We start from the raw sequence: 22111 nt of genomic DNA, 5'->3' as shown, positions 1-22111 counted from the left end.
TCATGTTCACACATGCTAGGTTTATACTCTAGTGTTTTTAATTCCTAAGAATTAAAACAACACAATGACAAAACATGTTCAGACAATCAGTAGCCCTACAGCAAAATCCTCATATTTTGGACATGTTGCTGCAAGGACTGGTGAGAAGACCTAAATAACCTTGAAGTCAAGTTTAAAATCTCTTGTGAGGTCAAATTCAGAAACCCATAGTTTCTAGTACCATTTTCTCCAAGGACCAAACACGAAGCTGTGTCTGGTACAAACAACGATTGGTTATCAATTTTAAAAAAAAATTAATTTAATTTTATATACTGGTTTGATCCCCAAAGGGAAATTAAGAATGCACACTCTAGCTACTGATTACAAACGCATGCATACATGTATATTTGTGAGTACAGGCCCCTGTATCACACACACACACACAGAGGGGCCTGTAGGCATGCAGGGGAGGTAGAGTGGCAGGCAGCTCCTTCTTGGTGCGCCTCAAATGAGCAATTTGTAAAGGGGACGGCACCTTGCTCAAGGGTGCCTCGGCAGTCCTCCGGAGATGAGTTGACACCTCCCACTGTCAGCTCACCTCCGGGTATTTTTGGGGGGCGGGAGCGGGAATCGAACCGCCGATCTTAAATCATAGGACAACCCGCTCTACCGCCCACTTTACCACTGAGCCAAAGCGCATATACTGTATACCACATGTCAGTACTAACGTTTGTATGTACAGTCGTAGATAGAAATAGGTGTGGATGGATGGTCCAAACACTGCACTACAAAAACAAGACAGCATTCATTTTTACCCACAATGCAACTTACTACATTGTTTGGTTTAGAGTTTTTGACATTTTCAGACTGATCCAAACCTAAACCAAAACTACAGGTGTAAAAGCTTCCCTGGAACAAAGTTCAGACAAACCATTGGGTCTTTGGTTAGGGTTAGGGTTAATGTTAAGGTTAGGGTTAGGGTTAGGGTTAAGGTTAGGGTTAGGGTTAGGGTTATGGTTAGGGTTAGGGTTAAGGTTAAGGTTAAGGTTAAGGTTAAGGTTAAGGTTAAGGTTAAGGTTAGGATTAGGGTTAGGGTTATGGTTAGGATAGAAGTAGTGGGCTCACTCTGGATCACACTCATCCACAGTTTGGTTTGTCTTCTGTAAGAAAGCACATTTTTTAATGGTTCAAAATTTTAGACTAGTTTCAAGTATCTACAGGTTATTATTGTCAATAAATTAAGAGAAAACATAAAAAATATGAGTAATGGCACCATCTGGATAGAAGAAATGTCTGTATTTATAAGTGACACGATCTACTGAGGAAATCAGAAAATACAAGTTCACTTTTGAAACTGCATAGAAAGCAGCATTGGCTACTTGTGTGACTTTTGATAACATTTGCAGCAGAATAACATGACAAACCAACTCTACATTAGTTAGTTGATCTGTACCCCATTTACCAGGTAATGAGTTGCAGGACCTCAAACATTCATCCCTACATGAAGATCTTTCCAGTGAGTTTTCTTGCTTCAGTTACTACCTCAGACAAGGAACACTGATCATCCCCTCATTCAATTTTTGAAGCTTTTACACAAAATGTCATGGAACCATAACGGCACAACGGTCGTTCTTGGAACAGACTGGGTCAGAGTTTGTTTGTGTTGATGTGTGGAACCTATCTGTGTCAGCACAGGATCTGTAACCGTAACCCTGGTCCTCTGAGGCCTGACCACAACCTGACACTGCAACCAATAGCACTGCATTTAACCTCATTTTACTTTAATTTACAATGAAGGATTCTTCTAAAGAAACATTTACACAAATCCTACAAAAACGATGTCTGTAAATGTAATATACTTTATTAATCCCCGTAGGGAAATTGTTAGCACACTCTAGCACACACACACAGGGGTCTGTAGGCATGCAGTGGAGGGGGAGGTAGCGCAGCAGGCAGCTGGTGCGCCCTAATGAGTGAAGGGAACGTTTCTTTGCTCAAGGGTGCCTTGGCAGTTCTCGGGAGGTTAGCTGACACCTCCCACTGTCAGCTCAGACTCCAAATTTTTCTTGCCCAACACGGGTTTTGAACCACCGTCCCCCCCGTCCCCAGCCCAAGTCTTAGTGGACCGAGCTACTGCTGCCACATGTCTTACTTCTCAACAATCATAATGTAAATGGATGTTCATTAAGTATAATACTAACATTTCTGAATGTTACTATAATACTTTGTCAGTCACTTCTGTCCTACTATCCTTCAGCCGGCGGCCTAGTTCATAGAGGAATTCAATGGAAAGCATGACTGTAATGCACCTTACACTGACACACACATACACACCCAGCTACATTCAACACACACACACACACACACACACACACACACACACACACACACACACACACACACACACACACACACACACACACACACACACACACATTCTTGTAGTAGTAGGACTCTGTCCGGTCTAACAGGTGGAGCCAGTGTAGTCTTCCACGCAGCGGCTAGGGCGTGTCGTTGTTGGCCCCCGGGATCCATACCTGATCTTTAATGGGGCCATTATGCAGAACTCATGATAATGGTGACAGCACCATCTACATTAAGTCAGCAGGGACTTTAACTCTCACACCTGCTGCCTGTAAAGCTGCGTCTCTGCGGTTTGAGAACCAGCAGCTCAGACATCCTGAAGTTTGCTCATTGTCTCCGCCGCTGTTGTTGTCTTAGTGCTTTTAATTAGAATACACTTGTGTGCGCTCATTTGACTACCAGGGGCGCTACCTGGGGGCGGGTCCTGGCTCCGTCTCACCGCCCGTCCTCCTCCGACTGATCGCGGGGTGGGTGTGACCATTTAGACGGGGTGTTCCGGAGCTGGAGTTCAGTGTCGCTGCGTCTCTGCGGGGGAAGCTCTGCTCTGACAGCCAGGAGGTAGACGATCTCTGTCCGGTGCGGATTGTTTGGTGCTTACAAGCGCTGACAGGTCACCTGTCACCATGCCCAAGAAGAAGTCCACGACTATAACATCAACAAAGGAGTAAGTAGGAGACCCTTTCCTGACGACACAGGCTCTCCGTGGCTCCTCTGTACCTGGAGGGCCACTTCAGAACAGCTGGGAGCCCAACGCCGCTCCGAATGATTCAGTTACAGTGACTTTGCTCTGTGGTAAAGTCACCTGAATAACCTGTAATACTTTGACCTGCTCGTCTTTATCATATAAAAATAAATGTGTCATTCTAAGGAGCTTTAGATCTAACAGTGCGTTAAGGAGATCGACATAGATGCCAGCACATAGTGCACACAAAAACATCCTAGCTTTTAGATAAACCAGGGTTCATTTTTGTGTAGGTGAAGTCACATGTTCTTATATATTGATTTCTTTAAAGGGAGTGTGGTTTTTAAATTCTCCATGTAACATCTGAACAATGAATATTGTCTGTAGAAAGACATGTGTGACCTGGACTGCTAAAAGTTGTATGTCTGCAAGTACAGTGGTGCTTCATGCATGAATTCATTGGTAATATGTTCAGTGAATCATAGATAATTTAATGTTTTCTGGGAGGATAGTTTAGAATGCCTGATGTGCCATAACTAAGGGTGTGGTTGACAGGCAGAGGAGTGAAGCTGAAGCAACAGGTTTATTAGGTATTTAGGTATCTGCTCGTTTAATGTATAGGAGAAACTGCTCTCAGCCTCTCCCACAATCCTTCAATTCTCATCACATTCCCCGTCAATAGTTGTAAAAGTGACATAAGTGCTTTTCCGCCATGCAGCACTGAACATGCACCTGAAGGGCGTTCATGAATCATAATGCCAGGTCCCAGTCTGCCCTCTGGCAGGAAGAATTCCTGCAGAGACTGTAATTCTCACTCGCTGTCACTCAGCAGGCTGCAGAGGGCCAGGGGCCCCTGAAAATATCTTCATGGCCTTCAGCGTTGGGTACCACAAGAGACTAATGCTTTTGCTTTGTTTTTATCTTAAAATGAGTTATTGGTGTGTTCCACTGTGAGTCACAGGAGCCCTCATCTCTGGTTTTATTCACTAGTAATGGATCTAGTTTCATTTTGACTTTCTACACCAACCTTTGGTTTATTTACTTTTGGTTATGGGTTTTCTACTCATCAGATAATCTTGGGGGTAGACAAGACTGTTTAACATTGGATGATAACTTATCTGTATCTTGATAACTACCAACACACATTGATCTTGATAATGCAGCTCCACCCATTTATTCATTCATCGTCTATTGCTTTGTCCGCTGTGAGGCAGGGAAAACTCTGGACGCGACGCCAGTGCACCGTGGAGCCACACAGAGACACAGACAACCACACATGCACACACTCACTCCTACGGGCAATTTGGGACCGGCCATTTAACCTGAAGTGCTATTTTGGAGGTGGGAGGAAGCCGGAGAACCCGGATAGAACCCACACAGACACTTAGAGAACATGCAAACTCTGCACAGAGCGGTACGCGAATCCCGGAACCACCTTGCTGTGCGGTCACAGCACTACCCACTGTGCCACCGTGTCGCCCAGCTCCACCCTTTCAGTTCTTAATCAGGTTTTCAAAGTGTGTGTGATCTGAGGAATCTGACAAGCTGTCAGGGCGAGCCTCTCAGGCTGGAGGAGCTCAGAAGGAGTGAGATCACCACGGCCTCGAAGCGTCAGATTAGTGACTTCTTCATAACTATATCAGATGAAGGCGAAAAGCTAGTTTAGGTTAGTTATGAGGTTTTAAACTGTTGATCAACCAAAAGATACAAATAATCACAAGACAGAAATAATAATAACGTCAGCAACCACAAAGAGACAAGTAAAAACAGATGCAAAATAAACAGCGAAATGCCTTTAATAGGAGACAAGATTGGCCTTTAGACACACACACTAATAGTATCTAATAGTATGGGATAGTTGTGGGTTGTGTGTGTTGTCTTTCACATGCGGTGTGGACACACAGCTCGCTGACAGCGCCATCCTTCCACTCCCTGTATGACTTCATGCTTCAGAGTTCTGCTTCTAATTTGCTTCCCTCCTTCAAAAACATGTGAGCTTTGTTTCTCCTCTTTCTTGCTGTTCCCTCCCAGAACCAACAGTACGCAGCTAGAAACACTGTTTGAAGCCCATGTTTCACATTTGGAGCAAAACATGCATAACAGAGCAGATACAATTGTTGTTTTCACTTGAATTCTAAGAGTAAAAGACTCTGTTGTTACTAATAACAGAAAAGAGACCAAGATGGGCTGGTTTTCATAACTGCTTTTCAACGAAAAACTCAAAAACTGTTGTTATTTTATGAAAGGAAATCATGTGATTCTGCTGCATTTACAAACTGGTGGTTTGGACCTCCTGCGTTGATCCTGTAGCAGCAATCCAAACCTATGTGACCTGAGAGAGGTGCAGTCTAGTGCCGCTTGCACAAGGAGCAGCTCCTTTGAATGTTTTGGTGACAAAAGGGAAGAGTGTGTTTGTTATAATCATTAGCTGTGTACAGAATGTCCCTTCAGGGTGTCTTTAGTTCAGACCGGTTCTGACTTGTTATGAAATAGTTTTATATCAAATCCAACTGTTGTTCTGGAACCAAAGTCGGTGTCCCGTGTGTTTTCAGTGAGTGTATGTGATGTAATGTGGGTGTGTGTGTGTGTGTGTGTGTGTGTGTGTGTGTGTGTGTGTGTGTGTGTGTGTGTGTGTGTGTGTGTGTGTGTGTGAGTCTTGAATCTGCTCGAGGGACTGTGTTTTGCTCCACTGCCTCCATGTCATTGGAGTTCTCTGTTTGATTTCTACAGAATAAAAGTCATTCTAGACCCGAATGCATCTCGATGTCACTTGTGTTGTCATTCGGCCTTGATAAATTAATTGAACTAAATTGTTGGTGGCTCTGTGGTTTGCTTGGGTTCTCTCTGGGTGCTCCAGTTTCCTCCAGCACCCTTAGATGTGTGGTAGAGGCGAGTTGTTCTCTGGGGCATTGCTCGATTGGTCAATGTGAGCATGAATGGTTGTCCGTCTGTGTGTTACCCCTGTGACCGCTTGGAAATCTATCAAAAGTGATGATGACCGCCCTCCAGAGTCTGGGTCCTGCCCGGAGTTTCTTCCTCAATGAGGGAGTTTTTTCCCACCACCTTCGCTTATGCTTGCTCTGGAGGGCATTGTTGGCTTTCTATCTGTAAAGCGCTTTGAAATGTCTGCAGATGTGATTAAGCGCTGTATAAATAAAATTTGATTGATTCAAAAGTGTCGCCCATTGTCTTCCTCTTTGCTCTTGGTGTGGAACAAATTCCAGTACCTCCCCCAAACCTGCAAAGATGAGCAGTTAGAGCTCTGGTCCGTGTTAGTGCTGGATGAAGTGGAGTGGATGGACTGAATTTCTTGGTCCCAGTGCACCACAAGACGAGGGACACACTCCCCACAACTGACACCATGCTTTAGACATGCACTTTGGCACACATCACAGCGGCTGATAACACACTGATCTGACTGGGTGTGTCTTCTGCATGAAATGTGGCTGAAACCTGTTAGCCAGGCTTATGTCGCTTCCACTGTATTGCAGAAAACTTTAACTGATGTGTTCGCAATATGTCAGACAATGTGTATCCAAATTAATTCTTGTGTCTCTACTTATGTAATATGAAATATTGCAGCATACTCCTTTGCTTCCAGTTAATTAGATCCAGCATTGGTCTCATGTTTGAAGTTCTCAGAGGAAATAACAAATTTCAGCTTATGACTCAATGACCATAATGTGTTTTAAGGATGTGTGCTCCTTCCTTCTATGGATTAAATGGTGCAGAGGGATTACATTTAGTCTAGTACACTGCTACACAGCAGCACTCGTCCATGTCCACATTATGTGGTCCTTAGTAGGTAGGCCCTATCCTGTCTACTACTCCTCTGTCAAATCAACACACACACAGGTGCAGCCATGTTTAACTGAGGAAGAGGAGGGATGCTGCTGGTCTCTGTGTTGCATGGTTGGCCCAGTTTAAAGATCAGGGCTTATTTTTCGACATAAATGACTTGGATCCAGATCAGATAGTGATATCTTCTAGATCTTGTGGACATGTCATTTTTTATTACTTTACTGCAATAATTCTGTTACATTTCATTTACATGTAAAAACCTAAATGCAGACAGAAGAGGCAGACAAGTATGTTTTTGTGATTTAACAAAAGTTCATCTAAAAACTGTACCTAAGACTAAAAGAAAATCAGGTACTTCTCTTATTGCAAGTATCATGACTGGGTTTACTGCATGTTGATAATAGCCACGCTTTTACTTTTGGTACATTGGGCTGGTTCCATGTTCTGATTCTCATTACTCACTTCAAGGCTTTTACACTTATAATGTTTAAAAAAATTGAATCCCTGTTGATCTGATCTTTTTCAATAGTTTGATGCTTGCAGGATTCCCTGTTTGTCTGCAACAAGTTCTGACTTGGATAACATTTCCCACATACATTGAGGGCTAATGAAGTATCATTCCTATAAGCAGAAAATAAATAAAGATGTGTGCATTATTAGAAAAAGTAAAGAATTTTAAAATTTTAATTGCCTATTTTTAAAGAATCCTTTAAAACATCCTGGACTCAGATGAACATTTGGATCATACACCACCACCAAAAATGTCATCCACAGTCCTGGAACAGACAAAGAAACCTTTGCTGGAGGTAAAATCCAACCCTTTCAGACATAACATTCTAATCCAACTCCCTGTTTTTGTCTTCTAGTTCTCAGTCCACAGAGCTAAAAGCTCTGATTGAGAGACTGCAGAGGAATGCTGATAAAGTTCAGAAGACCATCATAGACATCGAGGGGAACCTCAACAAGGTACGATCTGTTAACAACTCCAAAAGACTTGCACAAAGACAAATACAAGATACTAATGCTATACAGATGGACAACAGGAGCCTCGTAAGGGCCAGCCCTGGAGCCCACATCTCCCTTTTTGATCAGGCCCTTTCATTGTTGATGCCATATAAAAATTCAAAATTAAATTGATTATTAACATTGCTTTTAAATTATAGTAATTAAATTAAGTGCTTGAATTTTGTGTGGCTCCACGGTGCACTGTCGGTGCCCCCGTAGTTTCCCCCGCCTCACGCCCTGTGTCCGCTGGGATAGGCTGATGAATGAATGAATCAATCAATCAATTAATGAATGAACAAAACAGTGGCTGCAAAGGAAGGCTCTTCTTTGCCATGAAGTAGTGCCCATTGTTCTCTCTCCCATTGTGTTGTTTCTAGGATGTGAGTAAGATCAATGAGGGGAAGCCGGTGCTGTATCAAGATGACACCAACAGGAGAATCCTGAGTGCTATGGAGATGCTCGAGGGCCTGGACAAGGAAGCTGTAGAGGCAGATCGTCTCCAGCACCCACAGGCTGAGATGATTGAACAGGAGTGAGCATTTACTGTTCTCACATCTTTCACTGCACAAAGCTAATGCTTCTTGTCTAGTCAGAGGACAATTCATCACGTCCTCCATGTTTACTTGAAGGCTTAGTAAACATATGCATCAATAATTCAATTATGACCACTTAGGAAAATAAAAGTCCAATGGAAATAGTGAAGCTTTACATTTAATTTTAAAGGGAAAGTAAAGTTAATATAAGTGACATATGCTATTCATTATTATGAAAAATAGATGAAAAAATAAATTTGATGTGTGTAGTATCATCCCTTTGGTCAAAAAAAGCTTAAAATCTGCGCCGCAGCAGCTTCCGCATTCAGTGGTCACGTGGGCGTCATACGTCACTGGGGCCAAACCGCTCAGCAGCCATAAGAAACAATGCAATTCTAGACGCGATTATCACCAAAAGTATCATGGTTACCTGCGCGGTGAACGGTTGTGTCAACAGAACGGCAAAAAAAAGCGAAGACAAGCACCCTCGTTCTTTAGAATATATTCTGGGAATGTATGGCGCTAAAAATGCTAATGCGCTAGCCCGTCAACTGCCATTTATTACTATTGGACTGTGTGGAATTAATAACAACTAGAGTTGTTCAGTGAATTTATTTGAAAGTCGCGTCTTACTGCTGTTGTGTTGACACAGCCGTTCACCGTGCACGTAACCATGATACTTTTGGTTTAAAAGGCGTCTAGAGTTGCATTGTTTCTTATGGCTGCTGAGCTATGTTTAGCCCCAGTGACGTACGACGCCCACGTGACCACTGAAAGCGGAAGCTGCTGCGGCGCAGATTTTAAGCTTTTTTGACCAAACGGATGATGATACACATATAAAATTTATTTTTTCTTCTATTTTACATAATGATAAATGACATGTATGTCACTTAAAATGACTTTACTATCCCTTTAAGTGTGTTACTGGAGAATTGGGTCAGTTACTGAATAAAAATTTCATAATGCTTTTTTATATTTGTGTTGTAATCCACTGCATCGCAGAAAATCCAGTGTACAACCCTTAATCCAGGTCAGCTAACTCTTTTTTGTCATGCCGTCACCAAAGGGGGTGTGTAAAGGGTGACCTTTGTCGGTCCGTATGTTTGTGTAAATGACATTTGTTCAGTCTACTTCCCCTTAAATATAGTTTATCATGTCAAAATAAGAAATCCCATAACAGCACAGAAGCTGTGTTTCCTCTTCATGCAGAGTCATGTGACGGTTGTTTTTTGTGTGTGTAGTGTGAAGCAGCTGCGTGAAAGAGTGGTGAAGTTGAGGGAGGATTTTGATCATATCTACCACCTGAGCCGGACTGAGGGGAAGCCCACCATCAACTGGGGCAACATGATCGATGAGAAGCTGGTAGGAAAAACACACAAGAGCCTGAGGTCATGCTATGGACAGCAGGTTCAATGCGTGTGCAGTGCTCGTTCACGTTTAACCCTCTATCACCAACAAAACGTGAAGTGAAGCCTCAGCAACTTCATGGTGTAGCCGGTCAGCCTGAAGATAAAACACATGATTTGGATTGTTTTGTCTTCCTGTCCAGGACAACCTGGACAATAAGGGCTTTGGCCAGGACCTCCCAACTGTGGAGAACGACTTGGAGGAGCACAACATCTTCCACAGTGAGGTGGAGGCTCTGGCCCCTCAGCTCGCCAGCGGTGGAGACCAGGTCCATACGAGAAAACACTGAAAGACATCTGAGAAAATTATGACTCAAATGAATTCCTCACAACCCCTTGATTTGTTTGTCATTTTTGTTTCCACATTTTCACTCTTCTTCAGGAATACCTCAATAGCCTCCAGGGCAAGTACCAACAACTGCAGGTAAGTGTGTGTGTGTGTGTGTGTGTGTGTGTGTGTGTGTGTGTGTGTGTGTGTGTGTGTGTGTGTGTGTGTGTGTGTGTGTGTGTGTGTGTGTGTGTGTGTGTGTGTGTGTGTGTGTGTGTGTGTGTGTGTGTGTGTGTGTGTGTGATATTGGTTGATATTTGCAGAAATTGCTCTTCTTCAGTGGATTTTCTGAACAAGACTAGCTTCCAGGGTATCCAAACATTATTCAATAGATGAGCACTAATTTTGTTGTTGAATGTAGCTCTTGTATTGATCCGCGAATGCGTGAGGGATTACTGTACATCAATGCACTCACTTCCAGGGCGTCATCTTTAAACATTGCTGGTTTTCCTTCTCTTACTTAGGCCACTTCCAGCGCTCGTCAGCAAAACCTTCTGAGCCTGCGGGACTTCATGCAGCGCTGCACCAACGAGCTCTACTGGATGGACCAGCAGGCGGAGGAGAGGATCAACTACGACTGGAGCGACACCAACCTGGACTACCCCGCCCGCCAGAGGCAGTACGAGGTAGTTAAGGAGGGCTGGACTGCACAAACTGCAAGTATGAATTGCAGACAAAGACTGACTCTACTCGGTCTTTCCCCATGCAGAACTTCATCAGTAAATGTCTTGAGCCCAAGGAGGCCATCATCACCAAGCTGAACGATGATGGAGAGAAAATGCTTGCAGCGGGGCATCCAGGAAAGAACGTTATTGAGGTACGGGATCGTCCATATACTCCATTGGGGGTTGGGGTGTTGTGTTGTGTTGTGTTGTGTTGTGTTGTGAGAAAGTGAGTTGTTACAGACTGGTGGTCTAGTCTCAGCAACACAATGCAATACTTTTCAGATCCTGGTGTTGTGGAAAAAAAGTTTTGTGTTTTTTTTTAAATGTTTGCTCCTCACCAACACAATCAGCATTGAAAAGTGGCTTTCAAAATAAAAACAGATATCATAGAACATATAGGTATGTATAGTAAGACAACATTTGGCCTGTATGCTGACACCACCAATGACCATTTGGTCTTGATTTGATTTCTAAGCTTGCATTGATGTTAAACAGTGCTTACTTCAAAAGTATAGAAGTGCACCTTGTGCTTTTCAGGCTCACATGGAGGCAGTTCACGCTGACTGGAAGGAGTACTTGAACCTGCTCATCTGTGAGGAGAACCACCTCAAACGCATGGATGAGTACCACAAGGTAGGCCTACAGCACATGCGTTAACAATACTGACTGGCTATCCTCTTTAAATGGATACAGGTCTACAAGCATCTGTATGTGTGTGTGTGTGTGTCCAGTACAACAAGGAGGCGCGTGACACACAAGACCTGCTGGATCGTCTTAACAAAGAGACCACCCAGAAGTACAACCCAGAGTTCAAAGATATGTACCAGATGGAGGGTCTGATCATGGAACTGGATGTGAGCACGAGATCATCTCACACCCAACAACTACTGGTGATTCCTCAGAGGACAGTTCCACCATGTTTTCTTTGTGCGTGTGTGTGTGTGTGTGTGTGTGTAGGACCAAACCAAAGCCATGGAACGTTTCGATGAACGTGTCAAGGCTCTCCAGATGCGAAGCCTCCAGGTTTCACCTCTGCCTTACCGCCGGGAACCCCCCCAGAAGCTGCTGCCCCTTGAAGCTTTGTGCGAATTTGACACAGATGAGGTTTGTGTTTATAAAAATGAATACTAATAATTTTTCAGTTACTTGGCATTTAACTTTTATTTAATACCCCTGACTCCTTTTATAAAAATGATAGCATGGTGTGGTGGTCATTCAGATGTCTTCAGAAGGAACCCCAGTCTGATGTTTGAGGGCTGTCATTTACAATTTTAAATCTGAATCCTGGTAAATTTAATATACTTTAGTAATCCCTGAAGGGAAATTAAGAATGAGTTAAAAAGTCTTTGAAATTAGAGTTTTAAACACATAACGGCTGTCCTCAAAGGGCCAGATGTAACTTATAAATGTCACCAAATGTAACTCAATGTAATGTAAAATAAATGTAACTACTCCTCAATGTTAAATAACTGAATTTATTACCTGTACTTATTTAAGTTACAAACTTTATAGTTGCACATAAAAAATCTATTTGTTTTACTGTATGTTATAACAGAGAAACACTTTTAATTTGTCAGCTTATGAAATCCACAGAACTCCAACAATCAAAGATCAAACTATCCAAGAGAATAAAGAAAAATGACATCAAACACAAGTTAGGACATTAACTTTGTTCAAAACGTTTTTGACAAAGTTAAAATGGGCTTAATTACTGCATAGTAGGAAATTGTGGTGAAAGCACACACTTGACCTATTTATTTTTAGACACTGACCTTTTATGCTCTCGCAAGACACATAAAATGATGTGGCGGGACACATTAGGTTTGAGTTTGACACAGGTGAACTAGAGTGTGCTGCTATTTTCCTTTTGGGGATCGCTGAAGTATATAAATAAAATTAGATAGATTTTTTAATTTTTATTTATCTGTGAACTTATCATCTGTCCAACCACGTATCAATCCAAGATCTTAATTAAATTGAAAAAAATTTAGTTCTTAATTTCCCAACGGGGTTTATAACAGTGTATAAAATTTTAAAAATGAATAAATAAAAAGAAAAGATTGGATGAAAGCTCTGTTTTTCTTTTTTGTGTTTGATAAAACTTTATATGCAATTCTGTAACAAGACAAATTATAATTAATGTGCACAGGGGCAGATTTTGCGTGGGGAGAAATACACTTTGCTGCGGAACAATGGGGCCAAATGGGATGTGAAGGATGACGCAGGACGGAAATACACAGCACCGGGTGTGTGCTTCTTGATCCCCCCCACTGACCCACAGTCAGTGGCCATCTCTGACCAGTATGTAAAAATATGTTCATCATACAACCCCTTTGTCTTGTGAATGGACCGAACAACAAGCCCTGTGAAGCAGTCCAGTGTAAACTGTGGCTTTTCTCCATTGTTGGAGAGGTAACTTAGTGTGCTGTTGTGCAGACTGGCCAGCCAGCAGAACGCCATGCTGCAGAAGATGCAAAGCACCAAGAATGTTCTGGCGAATCGTCTTGATGTGCTGAAGAAGGAGAGTGGAGCTGGCACAGGTACACACACATACACACACACATACACACACACACACACACACGTCTTCAAGAACTTTCTTAACGTCCAGTGGATTGACTTAAACAGCTTTGGATAACCATGACCTGGATAACTGAGAACCTACACAGACGACTTCTGCTTGCAATGTGGCCGTATTGGGTTTTGATCTTCCTTGACGTCAGCTCAGCCTTTGACATGATGGACTTGAAACCTTTGTCAGCCATCTGAAAAAATCTTTTTGCCTTCAGTGATATTGCTGTGAATTGGGTATTCTTTTATCTATCAAACAACTCTTTTTCTTTTGTGCTTGAAGATGCATCCTTTCATTATGCTCCTCTATATCATGGGGTTCATAAAGGATCCATCTTTAGTCTTCTTTTATTCCCAGTCATTACCTCAAGGGCAAAACATGTCATATATTTGTCATATAGAGGGTCGATATAGTCATCCTTGGCACTGTTAATATTTTTTGTTCAGAGGTTTTCTTGTAAAGTCCCTGTGTGACTGACATAATAATTCTTGTCATGGTGTATGTGACTGTCTGAACTCAGACAAGGAGGAGCAACAGTGTCGCCAGATGATGGCTGGTCTGGATAAGGTCAACAGTGACCTGGACAAACAGGAGAAGGCTATTTATTCTAAAGTGCGGCCGCCCCTGGAGCCGAGGAGAGCACTGCAAGACAGCAACGATCGTCTGCAGGATCTGAAGGTAATGACTCCCATTTCATTCAAGTGTTGAATTCAAGTTCTGCTTCACACAACCTTTACATGTCTTTGCTTAAAATGAGCATTTATACAATTTTCTTAATCAGCCAACCCTGTTTCCCTTCAGGACATTGCTGTTGCTGTCCATAAGATTGAACCAGAGAAGTCCTCTAAAGTACAGGAAGCAAAGAACTTTTTGGTCTCAAACCCAAATAGTCCCAGTGCTCCTCAACTGCACAGCAAGGTGGATGATGCCAACAACAAGTACATCAGGACTGAGCAGCTTCTTGACTGCTCGCTGGAAAAGTATATGGCTTGTTTTTGTCTCAGCATTTTATTTTCCATTGTTGCGAGAGCAAAATTGTTCTAAATATCATTGAATTCCGGATATGACATGCATTGCAACTCACCTTTGTTTTAGAATGAAGAATTCAAACCAGCTGGAGTCTTCCATTCAAGATGGAAAACTGATGCTGTCCAATTATGAGAGCGTATTGGCAAGGGAAGTGGTTGCTCCGGCTGACCTGACTTCACTTGAGAAGGAACAGCGTCAGCTTGGAGTAAGATATGCTGTTTTATTTTTTACCAAACATACAAAAAAATGCAACACTTTTAAATTGGGAGTCAAAAATGCAAAGTGGAGTTTTATTGATTTTTTATTGATTTAATTTTGGTTGTCTTGCGAATGCACATTCTGAAATCACAGAAAAGGGAAAAGCAAAAGACCTAAAACTACATATTATTTTTTCTCGTTATGATAAAATGTCATTTTACCATTTTCCCTCAGTTTTACTTGCTTAATTCTAGATATTGTTGTTTTGGAATGACCAATGAAAAAGTAGAAGAGTCTTTTGTGTGTATGTCCCCTTGACTGTCTTAATACATATAACAATTGCAAAAGTTGATTGGATTAAGTTTTCAGGCAGATCCCAATCTAGACAAGGACTCATACATTTTTATTTTAGTTTTTGATGAGAAATAGAATGCTTTGACATAATTGGGAATTTCTCAATAGATTGAGAAATTGAGAATTTTCTCAATTTCTCAACGATCTAAGTCTCAATGGAAAAAGTATATTTAGAAAACTGATGTTTATCTGTACATGTGGTGTGGTGTAGTCCTAACCATTATTACTGTGCAGAAACAAAAACAGATTGCATTATGAAGAAGAGAGTTCCTTTATTAATGGTAGTAGTTGGGAAATTCTATTATCACTTTATATATGTATGTATTTCACACACACATACATCTTGATTTTTACTTCCATAACTTTACTCAATCAAAGACTGAATGGCTCTGACAGGATATTGCATCGGACCTGAGGACCAAGAGGGCTGCTGTTTCTGAGATAGAGCAGAACTTGCGTTTGGCCAGGAACAGCTCTGACAACATGGCCTCCAAGTTCCAGGAGCATTGCAATGACATTGAGAGGCAGGAAGCAGACGTTCAGAAGATTAAAAAACGTTATGACAACCTTACCAAGCAGACTGACGCCAGGTAAGAGAGTCAGAACTTAATGCATAATTCATAATCCAAAATAACACACAGACCTGAGCAGAAAATCTGCATAATGATCGATTATTATGTTACAGATCTCAAAGCTTGCAGAGAGCCAAGATGTCATTAAAAAATTACCGCAGTGATTATGACAATCTGAACAGCTGGTTGTCTCATGTCCCAAACTATGAGCCTCGCGAAACTGATGACGTGAAACAAGTGGAAACTAAACTTAGGAATCAGAGGGTAAGACAAATGAGGGAGTGGAATATTCTGTCAGTGGTTGTTGGGAAGCAATATATACCGGTGTATATATATATATATATATATATATATATATATATATATATAAATTACTGATGACATATTTGGATCTTTTTTTTTTCTACAGAATTTACTCGCTGATATCACAAAAAAAGAGTCTGACTTAAAAAATGTCTCCAAAAATGCCCAGCTCTATCAACAAGCAGTCAAAGTAAATATTCTACCTCATATTACTACCTTGAAATTTATGGGACCCGATTCAACAGAGGTTTAACTGATTGTTTACTTTTTTTCCTTTGTAGGACTATGAGAATGAAACCGAGAGGTACAGATTTGTACTTGAACAGGAGGATGGAATTCCATCTCAGACATATAAGAGGACTAGGCTGGAATCACCTGCACAGAGTATCAGGGCAGAGGTGAGGCCAAGTGACTCAATTTTGATGACATGTATCTGTAATTTCAGGCCAAACATTTCATATGCTATGGCTATCTGTACTAGAAAGAAGTACGCAGCCAATGCATACACCTGTCCTCTTTAACGGTGCCTTCCAGAGAGCCTATCCCTCCATTGGGAAGTAAAATACATTTTTTGCAGGAAGGGATGGCAAGTTATCCAAATCCACTAACAGCTTTTGTAATTGTACAGCCGTCACATTTCATTGCATAAGTAAATCAACCTGAAATTAACTTGAAATAACTTGAAATTGTCACTATGCGTTGATCGTGTGTTGTTTCCGGTCAGCTCACAGCAATACCACAAGTAACCATTAGGTGGATTTTTTGGCATCAGGTGGAGTTTGCAGCAAATCCAGGAATTCATTGTAAAGGTCTCCTCCAGTTTAAGTGTTTTGGCCCTATGAAGACTAAAAAATCCAGTTTGGTAAATTGTAAACATGTAAATTGTCAAATTGGCTCTCAATGTACCCGAATAATTTTTATTTTTAATTCATAAAGAGAGAAATAATAATCGAGCAAGACCAACTTTGAATCTGAAAAATAATTAGATTTATTATACATCATATTTTTAAATTTACAGTTAGCTAATCCAGTATTATTTTGTTGGTCGTTGTGACGTGGTTAAACAAAAAAAATTTTTTTTGAATATCCACGGCGGAGACGTGAAAAACAAGCCTTTATTTTACTGTTATTGAAGTTATTGTGTTCTAAATTACCTATAATATGAATACCAAATACCAAATATTCAAATGTAGTAATTAATATCATGAAACAAAATTGCATCATTGAAGTAACTTCATGTACATGTGCTCACCATGTATTTTATTCAAATATTTACAGGAAGCTGCTATTGAGGCCAAGTTTACTGAGGTAAATGCTGTGAACAAACAGAGGCAAAGGAATCTGGAGTTTGCCCAGAGTCTTCTCAACCAGGTAAAATATTTTCACACAATAAATACTATTTAAAATAATACACCATAATTTATTTTTATATATTACAACTAATAATAATGATTTCCGTTCTTCAGCAACCTGACGTCACTATGATTCAGGCTACAAATGTCCAGTCAGTAAATACTGCTCCTCCAGGAGAAGAAACCTGGAGGATCAAAGATAAAATACTTAGAGAGAAAGAAGATCTAGCAGAACTAGAAAGACAAATTGAGACTATCCAGACTGACATCTATGCCCTTGAAGGACAAAAGCCCCAGGACACAATTGTCAAGAAGGAGCTAATCAAAAAGGTTCCTGATCCCCAGCTGGACGAGGAATTCCATAAAGTTCAGCAGAAGCTCTCAGAGGAGCGGCGCACTACCCGTGTTCTGGAGAATGACCTTGAGGTACTAAAGTTGAAGCTACGTGGCCTTGACACAGAGATCAAAGAAGGAGCACAGCAATACACAGTGAAAGAGGTCCTTCGTATAGAAAGAGACCGTGGTCAGGAGGAGGAGATTCGCAAACTTCGAGAGGAACTGGATGAGCTGAGAAGGCAGAAGATGGTGAAAGATAATGAACTGATTGAGATACAAAAGCAGGTAACAATCCTAGCAGAAGAGAAAAACAAGGAACAGGAAGTAATCACTGAAGAGGAGGTGATCAAAGTCCAGAATGATCCCCAACTTGAGACAGAGTATCGATTGCTTCTTAGCAGGAAGCAGACGGAAGAGGATTGCAGGAAGAGGCTGGAGATGGAGCTTCAGCATCTTCAGGATGAGCAAAAAAGGCTAGAGAAGGAAAAAGCGGTGGCAGAAGAAAGTATTTCCATAAAGGAGGTTTTGAAACTTGAGAAAGATGTTGTCTTTGAAAGGGAAGTGCAAAACCTCAGGAGGCAGTATGAAGATGAGCAATCCAAACGAAGATCATCACAGAGACAAAAGGATGACATGCAGAGGAAAATTAATATCCTAGAGGAAGAGAAGTCCAAAATTGTTGTTCAGGAGAAAGTACGGGAAATTGTTCGACCTGACCCCAAAGCTGAGAATGAAGTTGCCAATCTCCGACTTGAACTTGTAGAGCACCAGAGACGGTATAAAGATGCAGAGCTCCAGCTTCGATCACTGCAGGATGAACTCAACATGCTAAGGAACAGAGGACCTCAAGTGGAGGTTAAAGAGATCATTAAAGAAGTCATCAAATACAAGACAGATCCTCAGACCGAAAGAGAACTGGAGAGACTTCGCAATGAAATTGTAGATAAAACACACCAGATAGAGAAATCTGAGATGGAAATCCGTCAACTTAATGATGAGATTCAAAGATGGAAGGACACCAAACCCCAAGTACAGACTAAAGAGGTGGTCAATGAAGTGGTGCAATACAGAGAAGATCCCAAGACTCTGGAAGAAATCGAAATTCTCAAGAGGAAACTGAGTGACGAGCAGAAGAAACGTCTTGACCTTGAGAGAGATCGATCAGCCCAAGAAGAGAAAATCAGACTGAAGAAAATGGATCTTTCTCAGATCCGTGAGAAGATTGTTCAGCAAGAAGTGGTCAAAGTAGAACAAGACCCTCTCCTTAAGTCAGAGTGTGAGTCCTTCACACAAAACATCGGCAGTGAGCAGAAACAAAAGGAAACTCTCAAAACAGAGCTCTACAAACTGCAGAGGCAAAAAGGTGACCTGGATTTGCAAATAGAAGAAATGGAACGTGAACGTAGAGCAAGGCGGGATGCAGAAGTGGAGATACAAAGACTTCGAGTGAAACTTCATGAACTGGAGCTCCGTGACAAGGAAAACCGTGAGAAAGTGACTGTCAAACAATTGGTTGTCCTACAGCAGGATCCCCAACAGGAGAAGGAACACTCCATCCTCAAGCTGCAGCTTGATGAAGAAAAGCACAAGCGCAGTCTGCTTGAGAAAGAACTGAATGCGCTCATTCAGCAGCAGCTCCAGTTGGAGAAAATGCAAGTGAAGGAAAAAGTTGTACGCACAGAAAAGGTCCAAGTTGAGAGGGACCCGGAGGCTGAGATTGAGATTGAAAACTTAAAGAGAACTCTTGAAGACGAGAAGAGGAAAAGGCGAGAACTTGACCTGGAGTTGGCCACCATTAACACCAGATTTTCTGAAATGGAGTTTTCTAGCACCAAGTCCAATAAAGAACTGGACTACATTCGTGATGAAAGTAACCGACTGCAGCAAGAAAACCAAAGGTTGCAGAATGAGATACGTAAGATTCGTTCTGAAATTGAGATCACCAGTCAAGAGACACGCCTTATCACTGAGTCTACACCTAAGGAGGATGGAAAGAACCTGGAGCTGAGGCTTGATTCCCTACAGAGAGAATTGTCAGATCTCAGACGTATAACCAGCCAGAAAGATGACGAAATTGAAAAGCTTCAAAAGAACCTTTCAGCAGTAAGAATTAAGAAGGAACAGAGGGAGAGTCATCTCCGTAGGTCTATTGTGGTCATTGATCCTGATTCAGGCAGAGAGATGCGACCTGAAGAGGCTTACAAGCAAGGGCTGATCGACTGGAAGATGTTTGTCAACCTGCAGAGTCAGGAGTGTGACTGGGAGGAGATCACAGTTAAGGGCCCGAAGGGAGAATCCTCAGTGCTTCATGACAGGAAATCAGGAAAAAAGTTCTCCATCGATGATGCTTTGCGTCTTGGGCACATAACAGATCGCCAGCTTCAGCAGTACATAAACAAAGAGATCTCCATTCAAGAATTTGGTGTAATGGTTTCGGGCAAAAATAAGTGAATACAAACATGCTGACAAAGGGCATTTTCAATTTGTTTCAAAGTTTTATTGCTTCATCATTGTTACTTTGTGAATTGAAAGTCCCATTTTGTTTTGAAGCTGTTCCTATTTGGCTTAAATTGGTGATTTGGCTTTTATTTTTTCTTTGTCCTTCCTTCTCTAAATGCACAACATATTTATTTGCTCATGTATTTGCAGTTGTGCAGTACTGGCATGAATATATTGATATCCTGTTCATTACTATAACTACAGTCATTTACATAACTTTTTTTAATGGTAGGAAGTTTACTCAGCTGAGCATTAATTTCTTATACAAGGTACCAGGGTAGTAGTCATATGTTTGACTTGATGTTTCGAGTAATTCAGGGTACTTAATGGTTCATTGATTTGTTTTTCCCACATTTTTCTCCTGTGTTTTCTGTAAGCTTCAATAAAATTCAAATCAAGCCATAAAAATTTTTACGCTTTTTTTATTTGAGAATAAGAAAGCCTTTATTGGTATTGTATGCTGTAGACACAAAGAAAATTCAGGGTGTTACTCGTGTTTGGTAAATAAAATATAAGAATGTGCTTGTCCTTGATGTACTTTATCTAATTAAAAATAATTGAGGCCCTCAAATTTTGGTAATGGGATAAATGTAATTCCACTTCTCTGGGCTCCAAGTTGCCATTTCTCTGTTGTCCACTGTCAAAGAGGAACAAGTCTCTTTAGAAAAAGTCCTCCGGAGGTTGGGCTTGAGTCATCCTTCCGGGCTGAGTCTGGCTGGGCGCCGTGGGCAGAGGCCCGGCCATCAGGTGCTCAAAACCTAGTTAGTCCAAAACCTAGAGTACTAAAACCTAGTTAGTTAGTTAGTTAGTTAGCTGAGTCACAAGACGAAGCTCTTGATTTACCGGTCAATCTACGTTCTCACTCTCACCGATGGTCATGAGCTTTGGATCGTGACCGAAAGGACAAGATCCCAGATACAAGCAGCTGAAATGAGTTTCCTCTGTAGAGTGGCTGGGCGCACACTTAGAGATAGGGTGAGGAGCTCTGTCACCAGGGAGGAACTCAAGAGTAGTTGCTGCTCCTCCACCTCTAGCGGAACCAGCTGTGGTGGCTTGGGCATCTACACGTGTGTGTATGTGTGTGTGTGTATATACAGTATACAGTATATACAGTATACATATATCCATCCATCTTCAACCGTTTATCCGTAGTCGGGTCGTGGGGGCAGCAGCTTCAACAGGGAGCCCCAAACTTCCCTTTCCCCGGCCACATCCACCAGCTCTGACTGGGGGATCCCAAGGCGTTCCCAGGCCAGTGTTGAGATATAATCCCTCCACCTGGTCCTGGGTCTGCCCCGAGGTCTCCTCCCAGCTGGACGTGCCAGAAACACCTCCCTAGGGAGGCGTCCTGGAGGCATCCGCACCAGATGCCCAAACCACCGCAACTGACTCCACGCAAAGGAGCAGCGACTCTACTCTGAGCCCCTCGCGAACAGCAGTGTTTCTCACCTTATCTCTAAGGGAGACACCAGCTACCACCTGAGAAGCCCATTTCGACCATTTGTATCCGCGATCTTGTCCTTCCGCGACTTGTGGAAGGACCTCATTCCCCATTCGGAGAAGGCAGTCCACCCGTTTCCTGCTGAGGACCATGGCCTCAGATTTGGAGGTGCTAATCCTCATCCCCGCCGCTTCACACTCGGCTGCAAACCGGACCAGTGAGCGCTGCAGGTCACAGGCTGATGATGCAAACAGGACCACATCATCTGCAAAATGCAGCACTGCAATCCTCAGGCCACCAAACTGTAAAGCCTCCTCACCCCGACTATGCCTCGATATCCTGTCCATGAAAATCTCAAACAGAATTGGTGAAAAAGCGCAGCCCTGGCGAAGGCCAACAGCTACTCGGAACAAGTTCGACTTACTGCCGAGAACCCGAATGCAGCTCTCACTTTTGGCGTACAGGGATTGGATGGCCCTGAGGAGAGGCCCCATCACCCCATACTCCCGCAGTACTTCCCACAGTATATCCCTGGGGACACGATCATACGCCTTCTCCAAGTCTACAAAACACATGTAGACTGGATGGGCATACTCCCAAGCCCCCTCTAGGATCCCTGTGAGAGTAAAAATCTGGTCCGTTGTTCCACGACCAGGACGGAACCCACATTGTTCCTCCTCAATCTGAGGCTC

General features: G+C 42.2%; 1 protein-coding gene across 1 annotated transcript; it reads left to right on the top strand.

The window, feature by feature from the left end:
* The first annotated feature begins 2845 nt into the window (after window positions 1-2845).
* On the top strand, window positions 2846-20501 carry ppl (periplakin). The gene is made up of 22 exons (XM_068336911.1): window positions 2846-3007; window positions 7693-7792; window positions 8209-8363; window positions 9606-9726; window positions 9914-10039; window positions 10153-10194; window positions 10563-10724; window positions 10808-10915; window positions 11301-11396; window positions 11495-11617; window positions 11721-11867; window positions 12913-13064; window positions 13200-13303; window positions 13856-14013; window positions 14137-14315; window positions 14431-14569; window positions 15313-15506; window positions 15602-15752; window positions 15898-15981; window positions 16073-16189; window positions 17070-17162; window positions 17258-20501. The coding sequence occupies exons 1-22, from the start codon at window positions 2967-2969 to the stop codon at window positions 19928-19930; spliced, it is 5265 nt and encodes a 1754-aa protein (XP_068193012.1). The 5' UTR covers window positions 2846-2966; the 3' UTR covers window positions 19931-20501.
* The last annotated feature ends 1610 nt before the right edge of the window (window positions 20502-22111 follow it).

The sequence above is a fragment of the Antennarius striatus genome, chromosome 16 (genome assembly GCF_040054535.1).
Source record: "Antennarius striatus isolate MH-2024 chromosome 16, ASM4005453v1, whole genome shotgun sequence".
Classification (NCBI taxonomy): domain Eukaryota; kingdom Metazoa; phylum Chordata; class Actinopteri; order Lophiiformes; family Antennariidae; genus Antennarius; species Antennarius striatus.
The sequence above is the reverse complement of the archived record's forward strand: the minus strand, read 5'-3'. Positions and strand labels throughout refer to the sequence as shown.

Coding starts and splice junctions, on each gene's coding strand:
- ppl (XM_068336911.1), top strand. CDS start 2,967: ATGCCCAAGAAGAAGTCCACGACTATAACATCAACAAAGGA. Junction 9,727..9,913: donor ACATGATCGATGAGAAGCTG/GTAGGAAAAACA, acceptor CTTCCTGTCCAG/GACAACCTGGACAATAAGGG. Junction 15,507..15,601: donor ACCAAGCAGACTGACGCCAG/GTAAGAGAGTCA, acceptor ATTATGTTACAG/ATCTCAAAGCTTGCAGAGAG.